Source organism: Bactrocera dorsalis, chromosome 2, assembly GCF_023373825.1.
Source record: "Bactrocera dorsalis isolate Fly_Bdor chromosome 2, ASM2337382v1, whole genome shotgun sequence".
NCBI classification, from domain to species: Eukaryota; Metazoa; Arthropoda; class Insecta; order Diptera; family Tephritidae; genus Bactrocera; species Bactrocera dorsalis.
Genome location: NC_064304.1, coordinates 94,717,544 through 94,739,145, shown reverse-complemented (window position 1 = coordinate 94,739,145; position 21,602 = coordinate 94,717,544). Strand labels below are relative to the sequence as shown.

General features: G+C 34.5%; 3 protein-coding genes across 5 annotated transcripts; 2 read left to right on the top strand and 1 right to left on the bottom strand.

The window, feature by feature from the left end:
* Positions 1–537: 537 nt before the first annotated feature.
* LOC105230941 (CDGSH iron-sulfur domain-containing protein 2 homolog) lies at positions 538–2,072 on the top strand. Its single transcript, XM_011211986.3, has 3 exons — positions 538–787; positions 1,362–1,579; positions 1,648–2,072. Exons 1-3 carry the CDS (start codon positions 691–693, stop codon positions 1,732–1,734), a joined length of 402 nt encoding a protein of 133 aa, XP_011210288.1. The 5' UTR covers positions 538–690; the 3' UTR covers positions 1,735–2,072.
* A 220-nt stretch (positions 2,073–2,292) lies between these two features.
* On the bottom strand, positions 2,293–4,118 carry LOC105230940 (elongation factor 1-gamma). Its single transcript, XM_011211985.4, has 3 exons — positions 3,971–4,118; positions 3,691–3,840; positions 2,293–3,554 (listed from the first exon to the last, which is right to left on the bottom strand). The coding sequence occupies exons 1-3, from the start codon at positions 3,980–3,982 to the stop codon at positions 2,430–2,432; spliced, it is 1,287 nt and encodes a 428-aa protein (XP_011210287.1). The 5' UTR covers positions 3,983–4,118; the 3' UTR covers positions 2,293–2,429.
* Positions 4,119–4,541: 423 nt separating this feature from the next.
* Positions 4,542–19,946, top strand: LOC105230938 (uncharacterized). Of its 3 annotated transcripts, XM_011211984.4 has the most exons (6): positions 4,542–5,235; positions 5,302–5,517; positions 9,105–9,944; positions 10,053–11,322; positions 11,395–12,073; positions 12,142–19,946. In XM_011211984.4, exons 3-6 carry the CDS (start codon positions 9,116–9,118, stop codon positions 13,447–13,449), a joined length of 4,086 nt encoding a protein of 1,361 aa, XP_011210286.2. In that variant the 5' UTR covers positions 4,542–5,235; positions 5,302–5,517; positions 9,105–9,115; the 3' UTR covers positions 13,450–19,946. The 3 variants fall into 3 exon arrangements, with proteins under 3 accessions (XP_011210286.2, XP_049305676.1, XP_049305678.1); XM_049449719.1 differs by having other exon boundaries at positions 4,542–5,517; XM_049449721.1 differs by lacking the exons at positions 4,542–5,235; positions 5,302–5,517 and adding an exon at positions 8,140–8,973.
* Positions 19,947–21,602: the final 1,656 nt, after the last annotated feature.

Here is a 21,602-nt window from a genome sequence, read left to right as displayed (position 1 = left end):
ACCCAGAAAACGGTTGCATGTGTTACTATTCTTAACATTTTTCCTTTGACGCCTCTCAGCTGTGGCATTGTTTACATGGTATCAGCTGATAATGCCTCTACTCCCATTTTACGTTAGTTGTCGTTAGTTTTATAACGTACTGTCAGAGATCTCTGCACGAAGCACTGAAAGTTATTAGAAACAGTTTAAACTTAAAAAAGTTGTTCACTCGGTTTTACGAAACCAAGTTAATCAAACTTTTTTCCAACAACTTTATTCTATTAGTTATGTTTGAGAAAAATGTAGAAACGTCAAAGTAAAAACGATAAAGTGGTTTTATTTGTAGTGGATCAAAACAAAAAAAAATATTATGTTTTAACCACATTTATTTATAAAATTAAACTTACTTACATACATACATATATTTATTTGTGTATATAATCAATGCATATCTGTGTATATATGTATATATCTGTAATGTGAAATGCGACTCTAATTAAAGGAGGTAATCGCAAAAACTTGAACAAAACATATAAATATAGTTAAATGTCAAACGTCAAAATCAGAATACCAATCGGTGGGTTGACTTTTGATGTTGCCTTTGATTTTTTAGCGTACTGTCATTGCGTTTAGCGTGTAGAAACACGAAGCACTGAAAGTTATTAGAAACAGTGTAAACGTAAAAAGTTATTTAGTAAATCATTAGTAAAAATGCAGGGAGTTTCGAGTTTAGTGAAAACAACAATTCCAGACTACTTGTCCAACTTACCAATTCCCGATTCATTCACCGGTTGGTTCAAATTGTCATGTAAGTAATGCAAATTTGCATACAGTTGTATACCGTAAAACGAAATGAGGTCAAATATTTTTTAAACTAATTTTAACATTTGTTGCACATTTTTCATATGTGGGCATTTCTGTCAACCACCACTCCACTCCTTGGTTTTCAATTACTCTCCTGTCTTTGCACTTAAGTTGCATTAAATGCTACAGATTTATATTTACATTTTCTGATTATGCAATAGACTTTAGAATCAAATACACTGGCGTAGGCAATCAAAACACAAATAAGATGTAAATAAAACATTATTTGAATGACAAATGCAGATAAGAATATCCATTTTTAAAAACCAATTAATCAATGTTGTTTTAAGTAAAATACGGTTTTGTACTTTGTTCCAACGGATCCGCTACCTTCGAATTGAAAGTTTTTAAACATTTGAAGTAATTTCTCATATATATCAATATGCATATGTATGTTAATTGGCGCAAACAGAGGTCAAATTAGTACTAGTTTTTATAACATAAACACATAAGAAATAAAAATAGGCTATACAATATACTAGCACAATTCTAACTTTTATTATTTTGTTTGCAAATAGTTAAGGATTGGTTGGCGCTCGTTCCACCCACTGCCGTTGTTGCTGGCCTTGGCTACGTTTCATATTTAGCATTTTGTCCAGCGGCGCGAAAGGGCTGCAGCGGCTCGGGCCGCTGTAATCAATCTATACGCAAATCGGAAGCGAAGGTAGTAGACATGATTGACATTGAAAATATTGCCGAAAAGGCAGCTTTTTGTCGGTGCTGGAAAACTAAGAACGTAAGTTAATCAGTAAATTTTAATTCATAATTATTGATGGCTAACAATTTTAAAAATGAATTTTGTAGTGGCCTTATTGTGATGGCAGTCATGGTGAACATAACAAACAAACTGGAGATAACGTTGGACCCGTTGTTTTACAAAGGAAGAAGTAAGGTAGAGCTCCGTTCGCTGTTATCGACGATAGCGGCAATCCACTGTTGTTGGTTTCATTGTGCCAACCGATACGATGATAAAATATACGGAGATATAGAGCATTACAATAATACTTTATTGAATTTGATATTAACAGTTGGTTTATTATTTTGATTTATCTCACTAAACGCATTTTTTTGAGCAGTAAAATTCTACCGATCCGTTATATGTCAAATGACTTCCCTGAAATGAAAAATACTTTAATATTTGCATTGGAAGCATGTTAAGCGAGCTAAAGTTATTCTATAATATTGATGATATGTGCTCCTTATGCAATAAATTATAAACAAATTACAAACACGATTTTTTTAGTCAACTAAACATGGAATCTGATATCAATTCGTCAGTAATTTTTATAGAAACTTAATAAATGAAGAGTTTTATTTTTTTTTTCAAATTTTTATTAAAAAGAACAGTTTTTGTTTAATATAAATAATATTTTCTCAGCTGGCTGTTTGAGTTTGCTGCACTTATAAAAAGAAACAAACCTACGAATGTTTATTATAAAAAGGCATTGATTTTCTTGAGCTTATAAATTTATTTTCAGGATGGCTGATAGGGTTTAGTCGGTTAACTTTAAATTAGGACACATTTGGTGAGACGATAACTACTTATTGATGCTCAAATCTCAATTACGTATGGTGTGTTCATCCACTTATTTGAAGATTTTGCCCTGGTTGAATTTGCGACCATCCTTATCTGTACCAGTCCATGAGAAGTACTGTTGCACCAACTTTTTGGTTTCTTCGGAGCTGGCGTCGAGTTTCTTCCACGAGTAGCAGTCGTAGTCAATTTGCCAGTCGGGTGAAAGAGTGAAAGCCAAATCTTGGCCGCGCCACACCCAAACTCCGGAGATGGTGCTGTTGTTGTCCTCGCCAAAGAGACATACTGAAGCAAAAGCTTGCTTACGCATTTTATCCAAACGTTGGAACATACCAGTGATGAGATTACAAGACATGAATACCTTGCTCAGCTCATCGTTGTATTTATATTCTCCGAACCAGATGGAATAGTTTTCCGGATCGAATTTTTGCCAGAAATAAGGAATGGATACAGACTCATCCTCGTTGGAGTAAGAACGTTTGAAGTCATCGAAGTTGAAGGTTCCTTTGGGCATTGCGTCGAAGGGATCCTTGGACTTGGGTTCAGCCAGAAGTGCTTCCTCAGCAGCATCTAATTCTTCCTTGGGTTTCTCCTCCTTCTTTTTTTCTTCTTTCGGCTTCTTCTCCTCCTTCGCCTTAGCTTGTTGTTTCTTATCGCTGGCACCGCCAGTTTTACCAATGAATTCAGCATATTTTTTCGGATCGAATACAAGCGCTGTCTCACACAAAGTGTAGTTCTTTACGACAGCCTTTACTTGTGGTTGATTGAGGATAGTTACGAACCAACGGTTTACATTACCGAATTCAGCGCGTACTTTTGGTTCCAACACATACTGGTACAAGTGCAACAGGCTGCTAAAGACGACAATGTCAGCTAGTGTGATACGTTCACCGACCAAGAACGTGCTATTTAACAGCTTGTTGTTCAACACACTCAGAATGGCGGTGGCGTCCTGCTTGGCGGTACTGTTCTTCTGTTGTGGCATAATGCCCAACAAGGGGAAGACCCATGAACAGGATGCTGGAACAATCTCATTGTCAGCATAAGATAACCACTGCAAGACTTCAGCCTGAGCCAACGGGCATTTACCACCGCGCAACTGTTCATTAGCTACATAGAAAGCTATGGCATTCGACTCGGACAAGTACTTGCCTTCAGCAGTTTCGAAAGCAGGCACCTGGAAAATTTGTATATAAAAAAAAAAGTGCGTATGAGTAACAATCCGATGGTGATGACGTGTGCACACGCAACTTTCTAAGCAAGTTGGTCTATACAGTTTACTTAAACATATTTTTTTCGATAATCAGCCTTACCTTGCCACTAGGGAACTTCTTCAGAAATTCGGCAGATTTGTTGGTCTCACCGAAAACGAAGTTTTCGGCTACTTTCACCTGTGCTCCAGAGTACTGGGCAGCGATGAGTGCCTTGTACGCACGGAAATTTTCTGGGTAGGTATAAAGCGTCTGTAAACAAAAAAATTTCAAATGAAATTTATTTATAACGAAATTATCAAGTTTTGCAGAAGCTTATTTGCTTTTTAAACCGATCGATGTTTTAGATATTTGCAAATAAAATTTGCGAAATTTTACTTACGCCTGTCGCCATGATTTCTACTTGCCGGAGAGAAGGAAGAGTGACAGTAGCCGGCCCGCCGTTGACATCTGTCGAAGGAATTTTACAGAATTTAGGAGCTGCCACTTAAATGTTTTTCAAGTTTTTGTTTAATTAAACTTCGTAGAATCTAAAATTTTGGGAGCAGTTATAAATTTTAATAAATTAGTAACATCTTCTATATTAAAAAGAGTACGCACTTAAATAAATTGTGACAATTAGAGACATGAGACAATCGTGACAAGCAGAATATATTTTAAGCCAACTGGACTAGGTCCATGTATTTTCAAATTATATTTTATGACTCATGTCGTGTTCATATATAATATAAATACATCAAAAGTGATAGTCAACGACTGTTAATATCAAATAAGTTTGTTATTAACAAGCAATGAGAGTTATATAGGGAAAAGTGTATGTTATTAATGGAACTGTAACGCAATATTTTGCAATTTCCAATTGGAAAAATATGAATCACCTTACATTTCACTTGAATTTCTTATCTGGTAACACTGCACCTTTCAAAACTTTTCCAGCTCAGATTTTTCACTCCAAGCTGAATTGTCACATTCCAGGGCAGCTAACTTAACGCCAATCTCGGAAAATTTCCTAAATTTGCTCGGCCGGCCCTACAATTTTCTCATATTTACAGCTTTCAACCATAAAATCTCAGTGTTTTTATTATAGATTTATGTTAAAGAATCATTTAAGTATAGGTAAAAAGAAATAATAGCAAGACGCAGTCTTGATGTTCGCTAAAAAGGCAAAAAATTGGATTGCTAATAAACTGTAAAGATTATTCGCGACGTCTGGAGTAGTGTCCATAGCATATATTTGTGTGCGGCGTGAAGAAACGGAAAAGGTGTTCGATTAAACGACATACGGGGAAATCAAGAAAAAAGCAGAGAAAGCGAGTAGGCGAATATTGTTATGAGTATTGAAAACTCTAGATTGGATAAACGGAAAATCGTTATTGCAGTTAGTTCTTGATAAATTGCACAAAACAAAGTGGAAATCAAAAAATTGTCAACAAGAATTTTCAATTATTAGACAATTTTTCACATGTACGAATATGCAATCTGCGGGTGGAACTGGTAAAATCATCACATGATAGGTGATGGTCCAAAATTATCCCGAACATATAGAATAGTGCAATTTACACGCCTGTGTGAAAAACATTAAACGTAGTAAATGTGTGTGCGTGGACAAATAATCGAACCCGAAGCCGTAGCGAAAAAATCGATTTGGTACAAATAAAAAACTATGAAAGTAGTAATTGCATGCAAATTTTAATAACAATTGAAAAATTATAGTCACATTCCTATCAGAGGAGCAACATCATCATAAGGAGATGCAACAATAACGTGAAAGTTTATTCGATTCGTTTAACAGACACATAGTCGTTAGACCTGCTCCAAATCTACGGTCAATTGCCGACCCAATGCGCTAATAACGAAAGTAGAGCCGCCAGCTGTAACTGGACATCTGCGACTACAGTAACAGTAGCAAATGCATTTCCAAAAGGCTATGTAAGTAATCGAAGAATAACAATTGTTAAGAAACTGTGTAAATGCATACGAAATAAAAAGTTTAGTGCGAATTGTTTGCAAGTGAAAGACGATATACAAATACATGCTAACGATCGCAATGGGAGGCTTACTAGATAACATATTAATATAAATAGACGATACTATACATACAACGTAAATAGGAAATTTGCAAAATCTAACAATATCAAATAACAACAGTAAAACTAATTTATAAAGCCAGCAGAACTTGAGCATATGCTTGTAGCAGTGATAGCGGCGGTGCTATTGCCAGCGATATACATGCGTATGTACATATGTATATAGCGACAGCGAAAGTAGCTACTGCATTACCTAACTGTTTCAAAAGCTTACGTATAATAAATATACAGTCTATTTTTTCCTGCAGCCGACATAATGTAAAGACTATTTTTTTTAATATATTTGCTACCTTTTGAAATATCAACTGCCTGATATACTTGTTTTGCCGTTGTATTGATATATGTATGTTCATGGTTTTTTCTGACATGTGACCTTCGATCCAGCAACAAATCAATAGTAAAATTGTTTTTGTCTTCCTACAAAATATGTTTATAAACCGCTTATGTGTTCTTCAGATTACCCGGTTTAAGTGCATGTTTGTGTGTGCTATCACAGTCGCTGCCGCTGCCTCTGCTACTGCACTTGCAACCTCCACGACACTTGTGCCCATTAAATGCACCCTCACCTTTTACACATTAGCCATTTGCACCCCATTTGTAGGTTCATATCAAGCCTGCGCATGCAATATTAAAATATACAAAACGTTCATAGTAGTGAAATTGTGGCAAATGTATAAACATATTTAACTTGTGTACTAGTTGTTAGTTTTAGTTGATGAGTATTCAGTGCCTTGCCTTTGGCCTTGCTTCGCCGGCGGTCACTCGACGTTCGGTGGCGGTCATCGTGCCAAACTATCAACAATACTTTACACACTTATGCTTTTAAATATGTTTACATGTTGAGTTTGTAAAGACTTATATCAAAAACTATCAATTATATTCAAATGTTTATAATACATTTTTTATTATACACTTACACTACTATAGCTGCCATACAACCAAAATTATGTCTTTGTATGGTAATTTGTTTTATTTCACGAGATAATATTATATAAGGCAGCAATCTCCAAAATTAATTCCGAGTACGATTGCGTAGGTCACTAAATAAATACATATGACATATGTTTTTTTCTTTTAAATCGCGTATGATTAAAATGTTCTACGGATCAGTCTGAACAACATTGCTATGCAACATGAGACAGAGACTTGGGTCTAAAATTGATTTCGAGTCAACGATTTTTGAGGTGCAATTTAAAAAGTCCGAATGATCGATTATATAGCAGATATGTGATATTCTTCTCCGATCTGCTGGGCGATTCCGACAAATGATCAATAGAATAATAGAGTATCAAACACATACATACGTATTAAATTTCATTCCGATATCTCAACAACTAACGAACCAACTTTTATAATCCCTATAAAACTTCATCATTCTAGTACGAAAAGCATCCACCCCCGCAAAGTGCTTTTGTTTAACGAGATTAAACAAATGCTGATTTGTAGGTGTTTATTTTATAAATTTATTTTTGTACAACTTTGTCAAGGAGATAAAGTATTAAATATTTAATATCTTTATCAATGAAACAGTTTATTTCTCCCATATCTGCTTCAGGATTTACCGAAATTTTTAGTTTTATATTTACATCTATTTTATTGCTTTATCCATCATGTTCATCATCTGCGAAAGCTAGACAACATTTCACTAAAATGTGTTAATTATCACTGAAATATTTCCATATGTACATAATGTTTATAAATAGTTATATATGCGCGTCTTAGCTAGCTCACTGAATTAAAAATGAAAGACGTATGTATGTATGTACATGTATGTAGATATATGCAAGTCTTCTATCCACTTATTGGTTGAAATCTAATAAAATATTTTACCGATATGAAACTTAAATGCAACAATAAATATGTCCAATTGTTTAATATGGCGCTTGTGTAAGTATGTAGATATTTTGGCATTCCTTATTATTGTTTATAATCATCAGTTAATGATTCATTGCTTTGCTCGCTATGTTACCCTCCTCACACCGCATTTATCACTCCAGCAAATGATGTTATTTATAGCGCGGATGTATGTGTTTGACTAGGTTGAATCATATAATTAATAAAAATGCAAAATAGTTAAAAAACGTAAATTACTCAGAATAATAAGAATGATAAAAGTCTTTGCAGGGTCTCCTTTATCACGAGCTACCAGTGCAACTGTTGACACACATACAAGTAGGTACACCCGTATGTGTGCGATAAGACCTTACGAAATTGATTATATTATTGATAGCTACATATACTTACATATGTTTGTGTCAAAACCTAACACCTACATAAATGCAACGATGTGGAATTAGTTTATTTACTGTGGGCAAATAATTTGTCCATACAGTTAGACTATATTTTCACTTTCAAAAGATAAGCTAATACATGAATTGAAAGTTTTATGATATTATTATGTAACATTATATTTACTAAATCAAATAGTACTTTTGTTGCTACATAAAAAATAGGAAACAAATTAACATACAAAATTACAATTCACATTTATCAATATACAATACTTGCATCTTTTATATTAATTTGTATATCGAATTGCCTTACAGTTAAGTATGTACCACAGTAAGTGGTCTAACGTTGATAAGAGGGAAGTGATTAATGCAGTCAGCAATGTGTTATACTGTGTTAAAGAGGTTCAGGTCGATTTAAGACATTATATTAAAGAAAGAGATAACTTGAAACTTGGAAGCCTTTTAGAGACGCCTTTCGCACTTTTTCGTTATATAATATTTTTTACAACACTGTACGCCAAACTTTCAGTACCGCATTAAGTATGTAGATACGTTTTGGTCTTGCTATTTTACTATCACATCTGTGTATGAGCCCTCCACTCCGATAATGGTCCCCAACATTCTTCCATTAAATAATCAATGATTACTTAATACATTTTGTAGGCACTTTGCGTACATATATACATATGTACATGAGTGGCGCATATCACAAAAAGGTGTTAAGTGTTTATTTATTTAACGTCGTTTTCTTCGACAAAAATAAAATAAATCAAAGCGAAATTCAACTGATAAGCGCTGCTAGTGTCAAAAATCTGCTCACATGTTCTCCCACTTGGAAATAATAGTAGTAAAGTTGGCGTTAAATGGGAACATTTGAATAAACCCAGTAAAGTTTGGATAGGCAGACGACAGTGGCACACGCGTTTCTTGGTTTTATACTTTTCACGCTTTTGCTAACAATATAACGGTCCTAAACAGTAAATTAACTGTTTCTCCAAAGCATAGACGAATTTGATTTTGGGATTTTGTGGGCAATGAACTGCTCCGGAAATGGGGTACAAAATGTGGTTTGTGGAATATTAAAATAAAAAAATATAAAAATTATATACATTAAGCTTCATAGTAATAAATAAAAATAATTAATTCATTATAATGTTTTGTTTTGATGAAGAAATGAATTGTACCGCTCTGCTTACAGGTGTTCAAAAAATGCCCAGAAATGCTGCAAAAAAATTAATTAACGACGAGGTGTGTCTTCCAATACAAACAGCTAAAATCGTAACAGAAACAATAATTCTTATAAGCCCTGAGACCGATATACAGCAAAACAATACACCAACAGAAAACACTATAACACTACAACAACAAACACAAGAACAGTCAAACGAACAATTAGAATCAGAACAAAAACAAAGACAAGAGGAAGTTAAGAGCAGACGACAACGTAAAAAACGACGAGGCAGACAGAGATCCAAGAAACGTATTATTCGTAAGACCAACGCTGGTCCAGATAGTGCCAAACCAACAGCCGAAATAAGTGACGAAGCTGCTAACAAAACACTCACCAATACCCGAAAGTACGCGTCTAGAAAACGCTATTCCCCACCATATTTTCCCACACTTTATCCCATTGTTATCGAAACTTGCCCAGAAGCGGAATTACAAAGTGTTAGCGCAAGCGGTAAATCGGGTATCACAGCAGCAGGTGGCACAAGCGCTGTTGTAGCGGGCAACGCTGTCGGTGTACCTCAGGCACGCCCACCAGTTGGCGCCGGTGGTAGACGTCAACTGCGTAGACGCAGAAGCGTCACCAATTTTACCAAACGCAAGAATAGAGCTAAAGCTAAAGCAGCGGCGGCAGTAGCAGCAGCTACCGCTCCATCCTCTGCGCACAAAGTTTACGTTAAGAGCAAGGAAACTGTTGAGCGCCTAGCGAGCTTACGTAATCGCAAGAAATTAAAGGAGCGCATTCAGGAGAAGAAGAAACAAAGCGCATTCGGAAGAAGCAGTGGTGACCTGCGGGTGAAAAGACACGCAGGTGAGAACATACAACAAAAAAAGTAATAATGGTGTTTAATATTAAATTATGTGGCACAATGGCAGTATAAAATAAAACATTTTCTAAACAATTTACCTTCTGTTGCAGCTTGGTTCAATTTAGATGAGGCGTTGCTGAACAAAATCGAACCGCTAGAAGTAGAGGTGAAAAAAGGTGGTAGCAAGCGCAAACGCGACAGCAGTGTTGCAGCAGCACGCAAGCGCAACAGCAACACACATAAACTCACACCGCCACCGGTGTTACACTTATCGCCGACCAGTTTCGATTTTGCTGCGCTCCATTGCATTGGCGTCCCGCCAGCGGCTGAGATTATCGCCACACCCAACACTGTTATAGCGCCGGCAGCTGATAGTCCAGCCAGCGCAAACCCACCGGCTGCAACATCACCATTTACAGTAACTGCAGATTTAACTGGTAGAACAACGCCAACGGCCGTAACTGGTGCCGCATCAACAACACCAGGTGCAACAGCAAGAACAACTTGCGTAACACCGGTAAGTAGCGGCAGCGTTAGAAAACGCCCACGCGGCATAATGTCGCTTTACGAGCGCCGCTACCAGACTGCAGACACGGACACGCGGGCCTCCGCGGGCGTTGTCACCAACGGTTATCTTAGCTCGACGCGCACTTCTTCCGCGTCATCCAGCGCCGTACATTCGGATACCGATAATACACAGGACATCACACAACAATACTATATGCCAGCGACATCAGCTTCCAACAGTGGGCTCGCCGGCAGCGCCAACAGCAGCAGCAGCGCTATAGTTGCCACAACTCAATTAGGCAATGGCAACACACTGAATCACGCGCCTTCCATGGCGACGCTCTGCAACATCGGTAACACTTGCTACCTAAATTCGGTGGTGTATACATTACGTTTCGCCCCGCAATTTCTACACAACCTTCACCATCTCATAGTGGACTTGTCAAGCATACAGCAGTGCATTGCGCGTCAGCGCGCAGCCAAGTCTTCGTCACTGGGACGCGGCATTAGCGCGGTGCAATTGGAAAATACGCGCAGTTTCAGCAGCAAAGACTTGGCAGCGCTCGAACAGAACGCGCTCATGAGTACGAGCGGCTGTGGCGGCGGTATCGGGCAAAAGAGCAGTCACCAAATGCTCACTGAGCGCTTGCATGAGCTCTATCAGTGCTTGCACCGCAATGAGGTGGCCGAATCGACGGAGCCCTTTCACGCCGACACACTACTACATGCTGTGCAGGATGTGAATGCGATCTTTGAGGGCAACCAGCAACAGGACGCGCATGAGTTTTTGATGTGTCTGCTGAATAGTATACGGGAAACTTGTCAGTTGCTGATTAAAGCGATCGGCGAATATCCCGATCTAATAATGAATGGGTGAGTGTGTGGCATAATTATTACTAAGCAAAAATTGACTTTAAAATGATAAAAAAAACTTATAATTTATAGTTACATACGCAATCCCGACGAGTTGGATGGCTATGCTAGCGAACGCGACACACAAAGTGGCATCACCGGTAACGCCAATAGCAGTAATGCGCTTGGTGCTGGTGGGTCTGCTGCTACCAGCGCTACCAATTCAACGCTATCTAGTCTAAGCGCAAGCAACATAACGAAAGCGTCGTTCTTCTCGCGCAAGTCCAAGCGAAAAGACGAATCGAAAAACTCCAAGAACACACGACTGCAGTCTCCACTCAAGGATGGGCAAAGCGGCGCGGGCTTGCAGGCAACTGCAAACAGTCTCTTCTACTTGAATTCAGTGGATCTTAGCGGCGCGGCGTCAACCAACACCAACGCGCTGGCCGCAGCGAATGCCACATCGGCGAGCAGTCCCAGCGCTGTAGTGAAAGGTGTCGCGATCTACACCACGGGCACTGAATCCAGCAGTGAACTCTCATCGCCGGTAAGCGCGTTGAAAGATAAAGAGCGTTTGGCTGAGAAGATACGCGAATTGGGTTTGGACTTCTTTACCGAGGACTTCGAGGGTGTTACCATCTCTACTACGAAGTGCTTGAGCTGTGAAACTGTGACGGAGCAGAAGGAGAGTATGATTGATATCGCGGTACCGGTGCCCATTTCCGGCTACGATTTAACCGACTATGCAGACAAACCCAGCTCGTTTATACAGGTGTGTTTAACTGCGACGTTTGTTTGTTCCTTATTTCGAAATATTTCTAATGTCTAATTTTTATACAGAATTCTTGTGTGACCCGTGAGTTTTTCCGTGGCGAGAATAAATATCGTTGCGAACAGTGCACCGGCTACACCGAAGCAATACGCTCCATTTCGTATGAAGTGCTGCCGCGTCTACTTGTCATACAATTGAGCCGCTTCTCCGGCGGCATGGAGAAGATAAACAGTTACATACCCACATCTTTCACATTGCAATGCTTCTGCGCGAAATGCTGCAAACTCAGCGATGCCAACAAGTTGCACATCTACAAATTGTACAGTGTGATAACGCATGTGGGCGCCACCATGTCTGTAGGTCATTACATCGCCTACACTTGCTCACTCGACTGGGCCAATGAGTATGTGAATTGCCCGAAAGATCGACGCAACGTCAATACCAATAATAGCTCACAGCAAATGGGCGCCCAGGCAAACGGCTTATCGAACAATAGTCTCTACCCGCTGGCTGGCGCGGGCGGTTCGGCGGCATCAGGCGGCGGCTCGACGCCCAACGAACGCAGCAGTCCCGGCATACAAGCCGCCTCGGCAGCGAGCGCAGCCGCTTCGGTGCTCGCCTCGTCAGGCTCCAGTCTGATGAAGAAGATGAAGTTCGGCCGCAGCAAAGCGTCGAGCAGCGGTGATATGAGTAAGAATATGAAAAATTTGAATGGCATCACCAGTAAAACGATTACGAATGGCATTGGCAAGCTAAGTATGAACACGACATGTCATAGTTTGACGTGTTGCGCGACGCGCATTTGTAGCGTGCAACAGCAGCAGCAATTGCAACAACAGCAGCAACAGCTGAGCGCCAGCAACAATGAGTTGAGCGAGGAAACGCTACAGAATGGCTCGAATCATGCGTCTTCCACCATGAGCATTAGTGGTAGCAGCAATACCGGCGCCGGCGGCAATGGCAGCGGCAGCGCCACTGGTAGCGCTGGCAGCAGCACAACCAGCGGCTATAATAGCTACCCAGTCGGTTATGGCAGCACTGGACGCGGTGGCACCAAGGTCAGCACTCTTGGCGGTTATGCATCCAGTTGTGGCAGCCTGTCGGCGGCGGGTAGCAGCAATGGCGAACCAATCTGGTACATGTGCGACGATGATAAAATTAAAGCGATGACACAACGTGAATTCGAGGAATTACTGTCTCCAGCGCGCAAAATCACAGTGACGCCGTACCTGCTCTTCTATGCGCGCTTCGATTTGCAGACATCGACGCCGTCTAGCGCTAAATCCAACTCGAATGCGCCGCAGCAGACCGCCTGGTCTAGTGAGAATTTGACGCAGCATCCAGTCGCCACAGCCGCAGCACTGCATAAAATGTGAGTAACGCTGAGTGAGTCGGCTCAACAGCAAATGCAGCTACAGCAGCTGGACCAGCTAATGGATGCGGTGGCATTGACGGCGCATATGCGCAAATCCAGACAGCATAGTTGTGCCCGTCGGCGCTGCAACTGCGAACAGGTAATTTAATTGGCGGTTGCGATGGCGCGGGAGAATGACAAACGCGCAGCGGCGAAACGTTATGAGGTGAAGCGTAGGAGGCGTCGCGTGCCAGCAAGCAGCGACCGCATTGTGGACATGCGTTGTAATGCTGGTTGTGAACGAAAAGGCTGCGCAACGGCCGCGTCATCGTTGGCGAGTACACATCAGCGTTTATTCTTCACGCCTGCATCTTTTCCCATTGTGATTGTGCTAATTTTAATTGTAATTATTATAGCAATTATGCTTATTTGTATACCGTATTATTATTATCAGCGTTATTTTAGTAAAAACACATACTAACACACACACACTCACACCCACAGGCGCGCATACATTGCAGTGAGCATTCAGTTTGTTATGATGGATGCGCAAATTATGCTAATTAAATAACATTTTCGCATTTCACAATTTCACTAAGCAATTAAATATTATTATTGTACGTGGTATACTAATGATAAGTGATATATTTTTGTTATAACCATAGTCTTTAATTACATACACTTCTTCTCTAGGTAAATAGCTAAGCGATTTTGGATTTAATTTCATATTTTCAGCCAGACAAGCAGGCAAATCTGTTTGCTGCGTTTACTTTTACATTTAAGTTACGCCAACCTGAGCGTGTAAGCAGCGTCCAGTCGTCGCTCGCATAGCTAAACATATATAATGTATTTACATATTTACCGTTTTAATTTTTCACTTAAACACTCATTGATAAATAATATATATAACCGTTCAACGCATTAATTCGGTTTGCTTATGTTGGAAAATCGGCTTCCTATCAACAGCTGGACTAGTAAATGTTATTAAAATTGCATGCATTTAGGCGCTGGGCATCTTCTTGACAAATTACAATTGTTCATTTGTGTTTTTTTTTTGATGTTGTTGTTATTGTTGTGACAACATGAAACGTTGCCCAGATGAATTCGCGGCGGGCTGGTGAGCTGCCGACCATAGCCGTGTAAAACACCGAGTCCATTCTGGTTTTGTAGACCCGATTGACTTATTATTATTATTTTTCCGGCAATTAGGCTCACCGCATATTTAGTTTATTTTTTTTCATAGCGCACTCACATCAGTATTTCAGAATGCATACGATTTTTTAAACCTACTTTTATTGCAGTTCTAGTCTTACAGCGCCTACTAAGTGCGTTGAAGAATTGTAAATTTCACTACTTTTCATTCTTTGCATACAAAAAGCGACAAAGTGTTAAAATTACACGAAATCGCTTAATTAAATTATACAAAGTATTTCCATATGAAAATAAAAACTTTATTTTATTATATAAAAAAAAACATGTTTGTTAAAATAAATGAAACAAGAAAACAAAAACAAATTGACTGATTCCTCCCATTTATACATATTCTTACGAACCTAAAGGCAATGCAAGAAATTAAAATTAAAAAAAAAAAACTAATCAATATAAACCCGATTGGCGCATTAAAAATTAAGTTTCTATGTTTACAAAAGCAAAAAAAAAAATACTACTTAAAAAGCCTTAGGCTTGTTTGTATTTTACAACTAATCGATAAGTTATGTTATAGAGAGCTGTTAAGAAATAAGTGAGGCAAAAATAACAACAAAAAAATATTACAAACAAATGTTAATTATTAAGCAAATTTCAAAAATAAAGAAACAGCATTATTAACTAACGAGAAGTTTGAACGTTTGTAAAAGTCTATTGTTAAACTTAAAACGAAAAAAAGGATTTTCCATATACATATATATTAATTTTTTAAATTTATGCTTTCTCATTTTACAAAGAAGTACATTTTACATATAAATTTTATTATTTAAACAAAGTTAATAAGTACTAACTGTGAAGTCACAATAAAATGCTTTTGGTCGCAAATCTAGTAAATAAGCATTTCAACAAATATTTCTTATTAAATTTATTTTCTTTATTATTATTTAGTTCTTAATATTATAATAATAAAGTTATTCTTTCCTTATTTTTTCTTTATTGTTTTTTTTTTTATTATTTATTACTGTTAATTTTTTATTAATATTATTTATTATTATTATTATTTAATATTATTATTATTTTTTATTACATCTCAGTTGTTTTTATTTTTCTTTGTTGTTTTTATTAATTTTTTGTTTATTGTTATCTTCTCTTTTCATTTATTTTTATATAGTTTTTTGTAGTTGTTATTAAATTCATTCCGGTGCCACTCTCTAAATTTGTTCGCTGTAGTTAAGCGGCTACAAAATTAGTATTGCCTTTGTTGGGTTTAAAAATAAATTTTTATTAACTGATCGATGCAGTATTGTGAAGTTCTTTTCGTAGCCTACTTTTAGGGGTAGCGTCAATAATTTTGATCGAGTAATTTATCCAATTGTATATTTCTTTTTAATTTAATATATTTTCCTTATTTTTTATTATATCTTTTTGTTGCCTCTTATTTTATTATATTTTTTGTAATTTTTTTAGTCTAGTTTAAAGTTTTTTTTTTACTTAATTTTTTCCCCCTAATATATGTACATTTTTTTTAGAGATTTATTTTATTTTTTAAATATCTCTTGTATATTTTTTGGTATATTTAATACTTTTATATATTAATAATAATAAAATGTATAAATGTTGTTTAATTTTATATTTTTTATATCTTTATATTTTCTTGTAACGACGTATTCAATTTTGGTCATTTAGTTACAAATGCAATATTTATGTTTTCTAATTTCACTTGGCATCCATTGCTGATTCCGTTTGACTCATTTTCAGGCAATGTTGTAAATTTAATTGAGTTGATTAATAAAAAATAATTATAAACAAACACATGAAAATTTTGATTTGTTTATAATTACCATCATTTGAGTTTCACTTTATTAATAATTTTTTTTTAATAATTGAATAATCTAGAGCATTATATCATAGCAAGCAATTAGAAATTCCGAATAAATAAAAAAAAAATAATTTAAAAAAATACATAAAAAAAATCGTATACGGAGAATAAAATTTGAAGTGTTTAAGAAACAATTACATTTATACAAATAATGGCCTATTCACATAATTTAAAAACACAGTTTGAAAAACATAATTTTACAGAAAAAAAAACAAAAAGAAAATTAAAATAATTTCATAAATCAAAAAAATTCAGAAAAAATTAAAACAGAAAATACAAATTTGGCAAAAATTTACATTTCTCAAAAATATGTCTTATTTATTACTAAACTTTATTTTAAGCCTAAAATATTTAATGAAAAGATAATTTTTTGTTTTGAAGAATGCAAGTTGCATATTATATATATTTATTTAATTAATATATACGTAACTTAGCTATGTAATATGAAATAATTATGTAAAATATTTTAATTCAAGAAAAACAAACGTTTATTCGCCATAACCAAAAAAAGAAAACCTCCCAAATGTCAACTTTTAGGAACTTTGCGGAAACTCAGTATTTTATTGAAAACTTTTACATTCTTCATTATTTTTTTTATAAAGTGAAATCTCTGTTTGGTTAAAAGTCAAATAATATTAAAACATGTATTTAAAAAAAAAAATTAATATAATTTTAAGATTTGTGCTGTATTTTTTTATTTTAATTATTTTTGCATTTTTCTTAAGTATGTATGTATGTATATAATTTTATTTTTTTCCAATACTGATTTTCTTAACTAAAGCTAGTTAAAACTGTTTCAAACCATTATTTGTATTATGCGTGATATTTTATAAAAATTGCTTTCGTGTTACATGCTTTCAATTTTTTCTAGTTCGTTCATATTTTTTTTGTTTTCTACATTTTTTAATTTATTCTATTTTATTTTTTTTTGTTATATTATATTTTTCTATTAATTTTTTGTATTTATTTTTTATACTTATTTTTCATATTAATTTTTTGTATTTATTTTTTATATTATTTTTTATTACTTTTCAGTTTATATTATTATTGTTTTTTTTTAGCTTCGATGTTGTTGACATTTAAACTAAGCAAACTTTTCGTTCTATTAAATATACTACGAATTTAAAGCGCTGATCCGAAACAATTATGAAATCAATTGTGTAAGAAAAAAATCATTACAGTTTAAAAAAGAGAATTTTACAGCTGAAAAGCATTTATACATACACAAAGCTTATATATGTACATGCTGCATTATTGTAAATATACATATAAAATAAACGTAAAAAAGGTTATAACAACAAAAAAGTTTGAAAAAATCTATAATTGTTATAAGCAACCATAAATACACTTGCAAATTGAAAGGCCTAAAATAGATACTAAGTGAAAAGCTCCACAACTTTACAAAGCCTATGCACATGCACATACATGCAAACATAAATATGTAAAATGAAGCTAACAGGCAACCATAACTACCATATATATTTGTTTTCCATGAAATATTACATAAAAATATATTTAAAAAAGTTACATGTAAAAGTTAAATCTAATAAAATTAGAAAAATATAGTAAAAAAGTAAAGAATACAATCTGTAAAAACACAACAACAACAAATTGCAACCGAAAATAGCTGAACATAAAAAAGCAACTAAAAAAAATTATGAAAAATTGAAATTGAACTTCTATCGAATACCTACTACATACACACATAAATATTTACAAACATATGTATGTATATGAATGTTATGTTATGCAAAATGGATTAAAAATAAAAATGTATAAACTTTCATACATACATATGTACATATTATTGCAATAAATATTGAGGGCAACAAAAGCAAAGCAGAGAACTGAGTGAAAAAAACTTTAGAAGAAGCTTCTAGAAGATCCATTTGCTTATTTCAAAACATATTGTTTTATATTTAAACTTAAAATTAAAATGATGTAAAATTATACGGAAATATTTTTTTGCAATTCATTTGCATACTTTTAGGCTGTTATGAAATATAATTTTAAATTACATTTGCTTGGCTTAAACACTGCGTACACTCGGCATATCAGTATACTGCGCTGGGATAAGTGTTTTGAAATAATGTAAATCCATATTTGTTAAAAAGTTTGCTTTTTAGGTTAGAATGATTTTTTTTTTAATTTAGTAGAAAAAAAGTAAAATTCTTTACCAAAATATAAGGTTTTTATAAGCGTGTATAACGCCTTTTAAATGGTAGTTATAAATTTTATTTTGTTTTTGAAGCTTTTAAAGCTTTATTGGAGCGAAATTTCGGAAAAAGCTTGAAATAAAACTGCATACATCATGATTCTATTATATAAGGCTGTGTCGATAGGCCAAAAACATCACCTTTGGAATCCATTACGGATATTACATGATCGGGCGTTTTCTTTTGTATTGTTTATTTGTTTTTATGTGATTCAAAGACTTTAATAATGCGTTTTTTGGGTGATAACTGAATACCAATAGATTGTAAATAACACAAATAACACATCAAAATGTAAACAGAAAATTCATGCGAAAAATAAAAATCTGACCTTGAAATTCTAGTTTAAAATACTTTTCCGTAAGAGGAAGTATGCTTCGTAGCGACACAACCTTATATACTTGAATATGACATATACACACTCGTGGCCACGCAAACCTTACCACTATATTCTTAACCTTTTTCGGACTTTTTCGTTCGTTTCGGATTTTCTTCAAATTTTTTTTATGTTTTTAGTAAGTATAGGTAAACTAAATTATATTATCTAATTATAATTATACGTAGTTTTTAATTTACTACGTTTAATGAGTAAAACATAAATTAGCTTCTCTGTGCTTATACAAAAGCGGCCGATTTTTTGTTCTTTAAATGATAGTGTAAAGTTCACTGTCTTTCAATTGATTTATCTGTAGCTGAATGTGTTTTGTTTTTAATTTTTTTGATTAATAACATGTCATTAACTTATTTCTTAATCAAAAGTTTCTACACCACAAAAACTACCGCTATAAAATGTAGTCAAATATTCACAATACTTGAAAATTTTGATAGGTAAGGTTTGCGTGGCCACGAGTGTATGCATATACGGTTCTGCATTTCGAGTCTTTCTTCTTCGTTCTTATTCATTATTATATAAATAATAAAAAAAATATTTTTCTCTATTATTGCCTAGTAAATAACATGAAATAGAAATATTTCGCTGAAAATCATACTCGCAAAATTATCAAAATGCAAAAGAAAAAGCAGTACATCGAATAGGAACACACACTTTTTTTAGTTATCTTCCATAACCCAAAAAAAATCTTGTTACATATACATACATACATAAAATACAACAATATTGTAATACATACATATGAGATACTAAGTAATAGTAAAAACAAAAGCTAAGCTCTGTTATTAGAAATCGTAATTAAGCAAAGCATTACAAATGAAAGCTGAAATATTTAAGAAAATTTATTAGACCAAGTCAATGCTGAAGGCAAAACAAAAAAAAAAAAACAATTTCCAAAATTGCCAATAAAATAATTTATATAAAATACGAAATACGAGAGAAAACACTTAAAAAATATGTAAAAAAGAAATAAAAAAATAAATAAAAAATAATAAAAAATAAATATAAAAAACACAAATATAAAAAATAACAGCAACATTATAGCATAAGCTTAAAAATAAAGTTGAAGTGATTTATTACTAAAACTTAAAATAAAACAGCAACAAATGGAAATAAAGAAGCAAGCAACCAATTATGTTACATTATATATTGTACAATAAACAAAAAAACACATATGCATGCATATTATTTAATATGAAATAAGTGAAAGCAGCATATAACAGTTAAATAATTAAATTATAAATATTAACTTATGCTAAAAAATATGTAATTATTGTTTACTGATTGCTTGTTTGATTGCGTGGCGCACCGTTTGATTGATTGTCTGACTAATTTAAGCGCTAAGAGCAGCTGTATTCACTTTCATTTAAGCTGTAAATAATATTTAGCATATATACAGGCGCAAAAGCTTGTTGGCGGCATGCATTTGAGTTTTTGCAGAATACAGATGCATATGTCTTCGGCTGAAATACACAAACATGCCTGAAAAATAAGCAAAACAGTTTAACGGTCTGTAATTCAAAACTGCATTAGCCTTAAAGCTTTATGAGTAAAAAAAATTCGCGTGACAGTGCAAAATAGTAACGAAGAAATTTGGAGAATAAATGTAACATACACACGTGGTATTCTTCAGAGTTATCGAAGAGTGAAAGAGAATCCAAAAGAAAGTGTTAAAATGTTAATAGTAACACACAGTAAATACATACATACATATGCATACATAAACAAATATACATCCATATATTGTATATATATACATATATACATGTATGAGAACTAGTTATGTGGGTACCATTATAGATACATAAATATATATATACATAATATTGATAACAATTATTATTATTATTAAATAATAATATAATTATTATGGAACAAAAAGGAAGTATGTAATTAACTGATTATGATTATTAATTCTAATGAAACATTGTACTGAAAGTAAGCCGATGAGAGTAAGTGAGTAAAAAATTGAAATAAAAATGTAATTCTTATTAACAAAATATCAATTGGGGCTTTTTAATGACAATCCTAAAGCAGTTTTGATTCGCTTGGAGGCAAAAATTTTCTAAAACTAAAAACTAAATAACTGTACAACATTCGTGTGAATTTTTGACTCACTTAGCAGAAGCTAAGACTAATGTCAGACTGGATGTGAGAGGCGATGCTATAGGATGCTGCCATTTCTAGCTATAAACCACTACATTTGTCTTCTTATGTAAATCGCTCAAAGTTGTCAGAGTAAGAGCGAGCGTCAAAACGACTTTCGGCGACCGCAAGAGGGCAAAGCCACAGAGCAGGTTGTGTAATTTGAACTCTTTTTGCTATTATTAGTCTTTGTTTTCTTCTTCTTTTTACTGTTTTGTATTTTTTTGTTATTATTAATTTACCAAAGGATACTTAATGAAAAAAAAAATTGGAATGAAGATCTGTTGCAATTTTATTAAGGATGTAGTCGAATGTCTTGCGCAGTTATAAAATGTATCTGGTCTCTAGAAAAAGATTAAAGTATCTTAAACTAATCACACAATATTTAAGGTTCGATTTTA

What these genes read in the sequence shown, in the direction of transcription:
- LOC105230941 (XM_011211986.3), top strand. Translation starts at nt 691, where the DNA reads ATGCAGGGAGTTTCGAGTTTAGTGAAAACAACAATTCCAGACTACTTG. An exon ending in CGGTTGGTTCAAATTGTCAT is followed by an intron (nt 788 to 1,361) that starts GTAAGTAATGCA and finishes GTTTGCAAATAG; the next exon opens with TTAAGGATTGGTTGGCGCTC. An exon ending in GGTGCTGGAAAACTAAGAAC is followed by an intron (nt 1,580 to 1,647) that starts GTAAGTTAATCA and finishes TGAATTTTGTAG; the next exon opens with TGGCCTTATTGTGATGGCAG.
- LOC105230940 (XM_011211985.4), bottom strand. An exon ending in AGAAGTTCCCTAGTGGCAAG is followed by an intron (nt 3,555 to 3,690) that starts GTAAGGCTGATT and finishes CAAATTTTCCAG; the next exon opens with GTGCCTGCTTTCGAAACTGC.
- LOC105230938 (XM_011211984.4), top strand. Translation starts at nt 9,116, where the DNA reads ATGCCCAGAAATGCTGCAAAAAAATTAATTAACGACGAGGTGTGTCTT. An exon ending in GCGGGTGAAAAGACACGCAG is followed by an intron (nt 9,945 to 10,052) that starts GTGAGAACATAC and finishes CTTCTGTTGCAG; the next exon opens with CTTGGTTCAATTTAGATGAG. An exon ending in AACCCAGCTCGTTTATACAG is followed by an intron (nt 12,074 to 12,141) that starts GTGTGTTTAACT and finishes ATTTTTATACAG; the next exon opens with AATTCTTGTGTGACCCGTGA.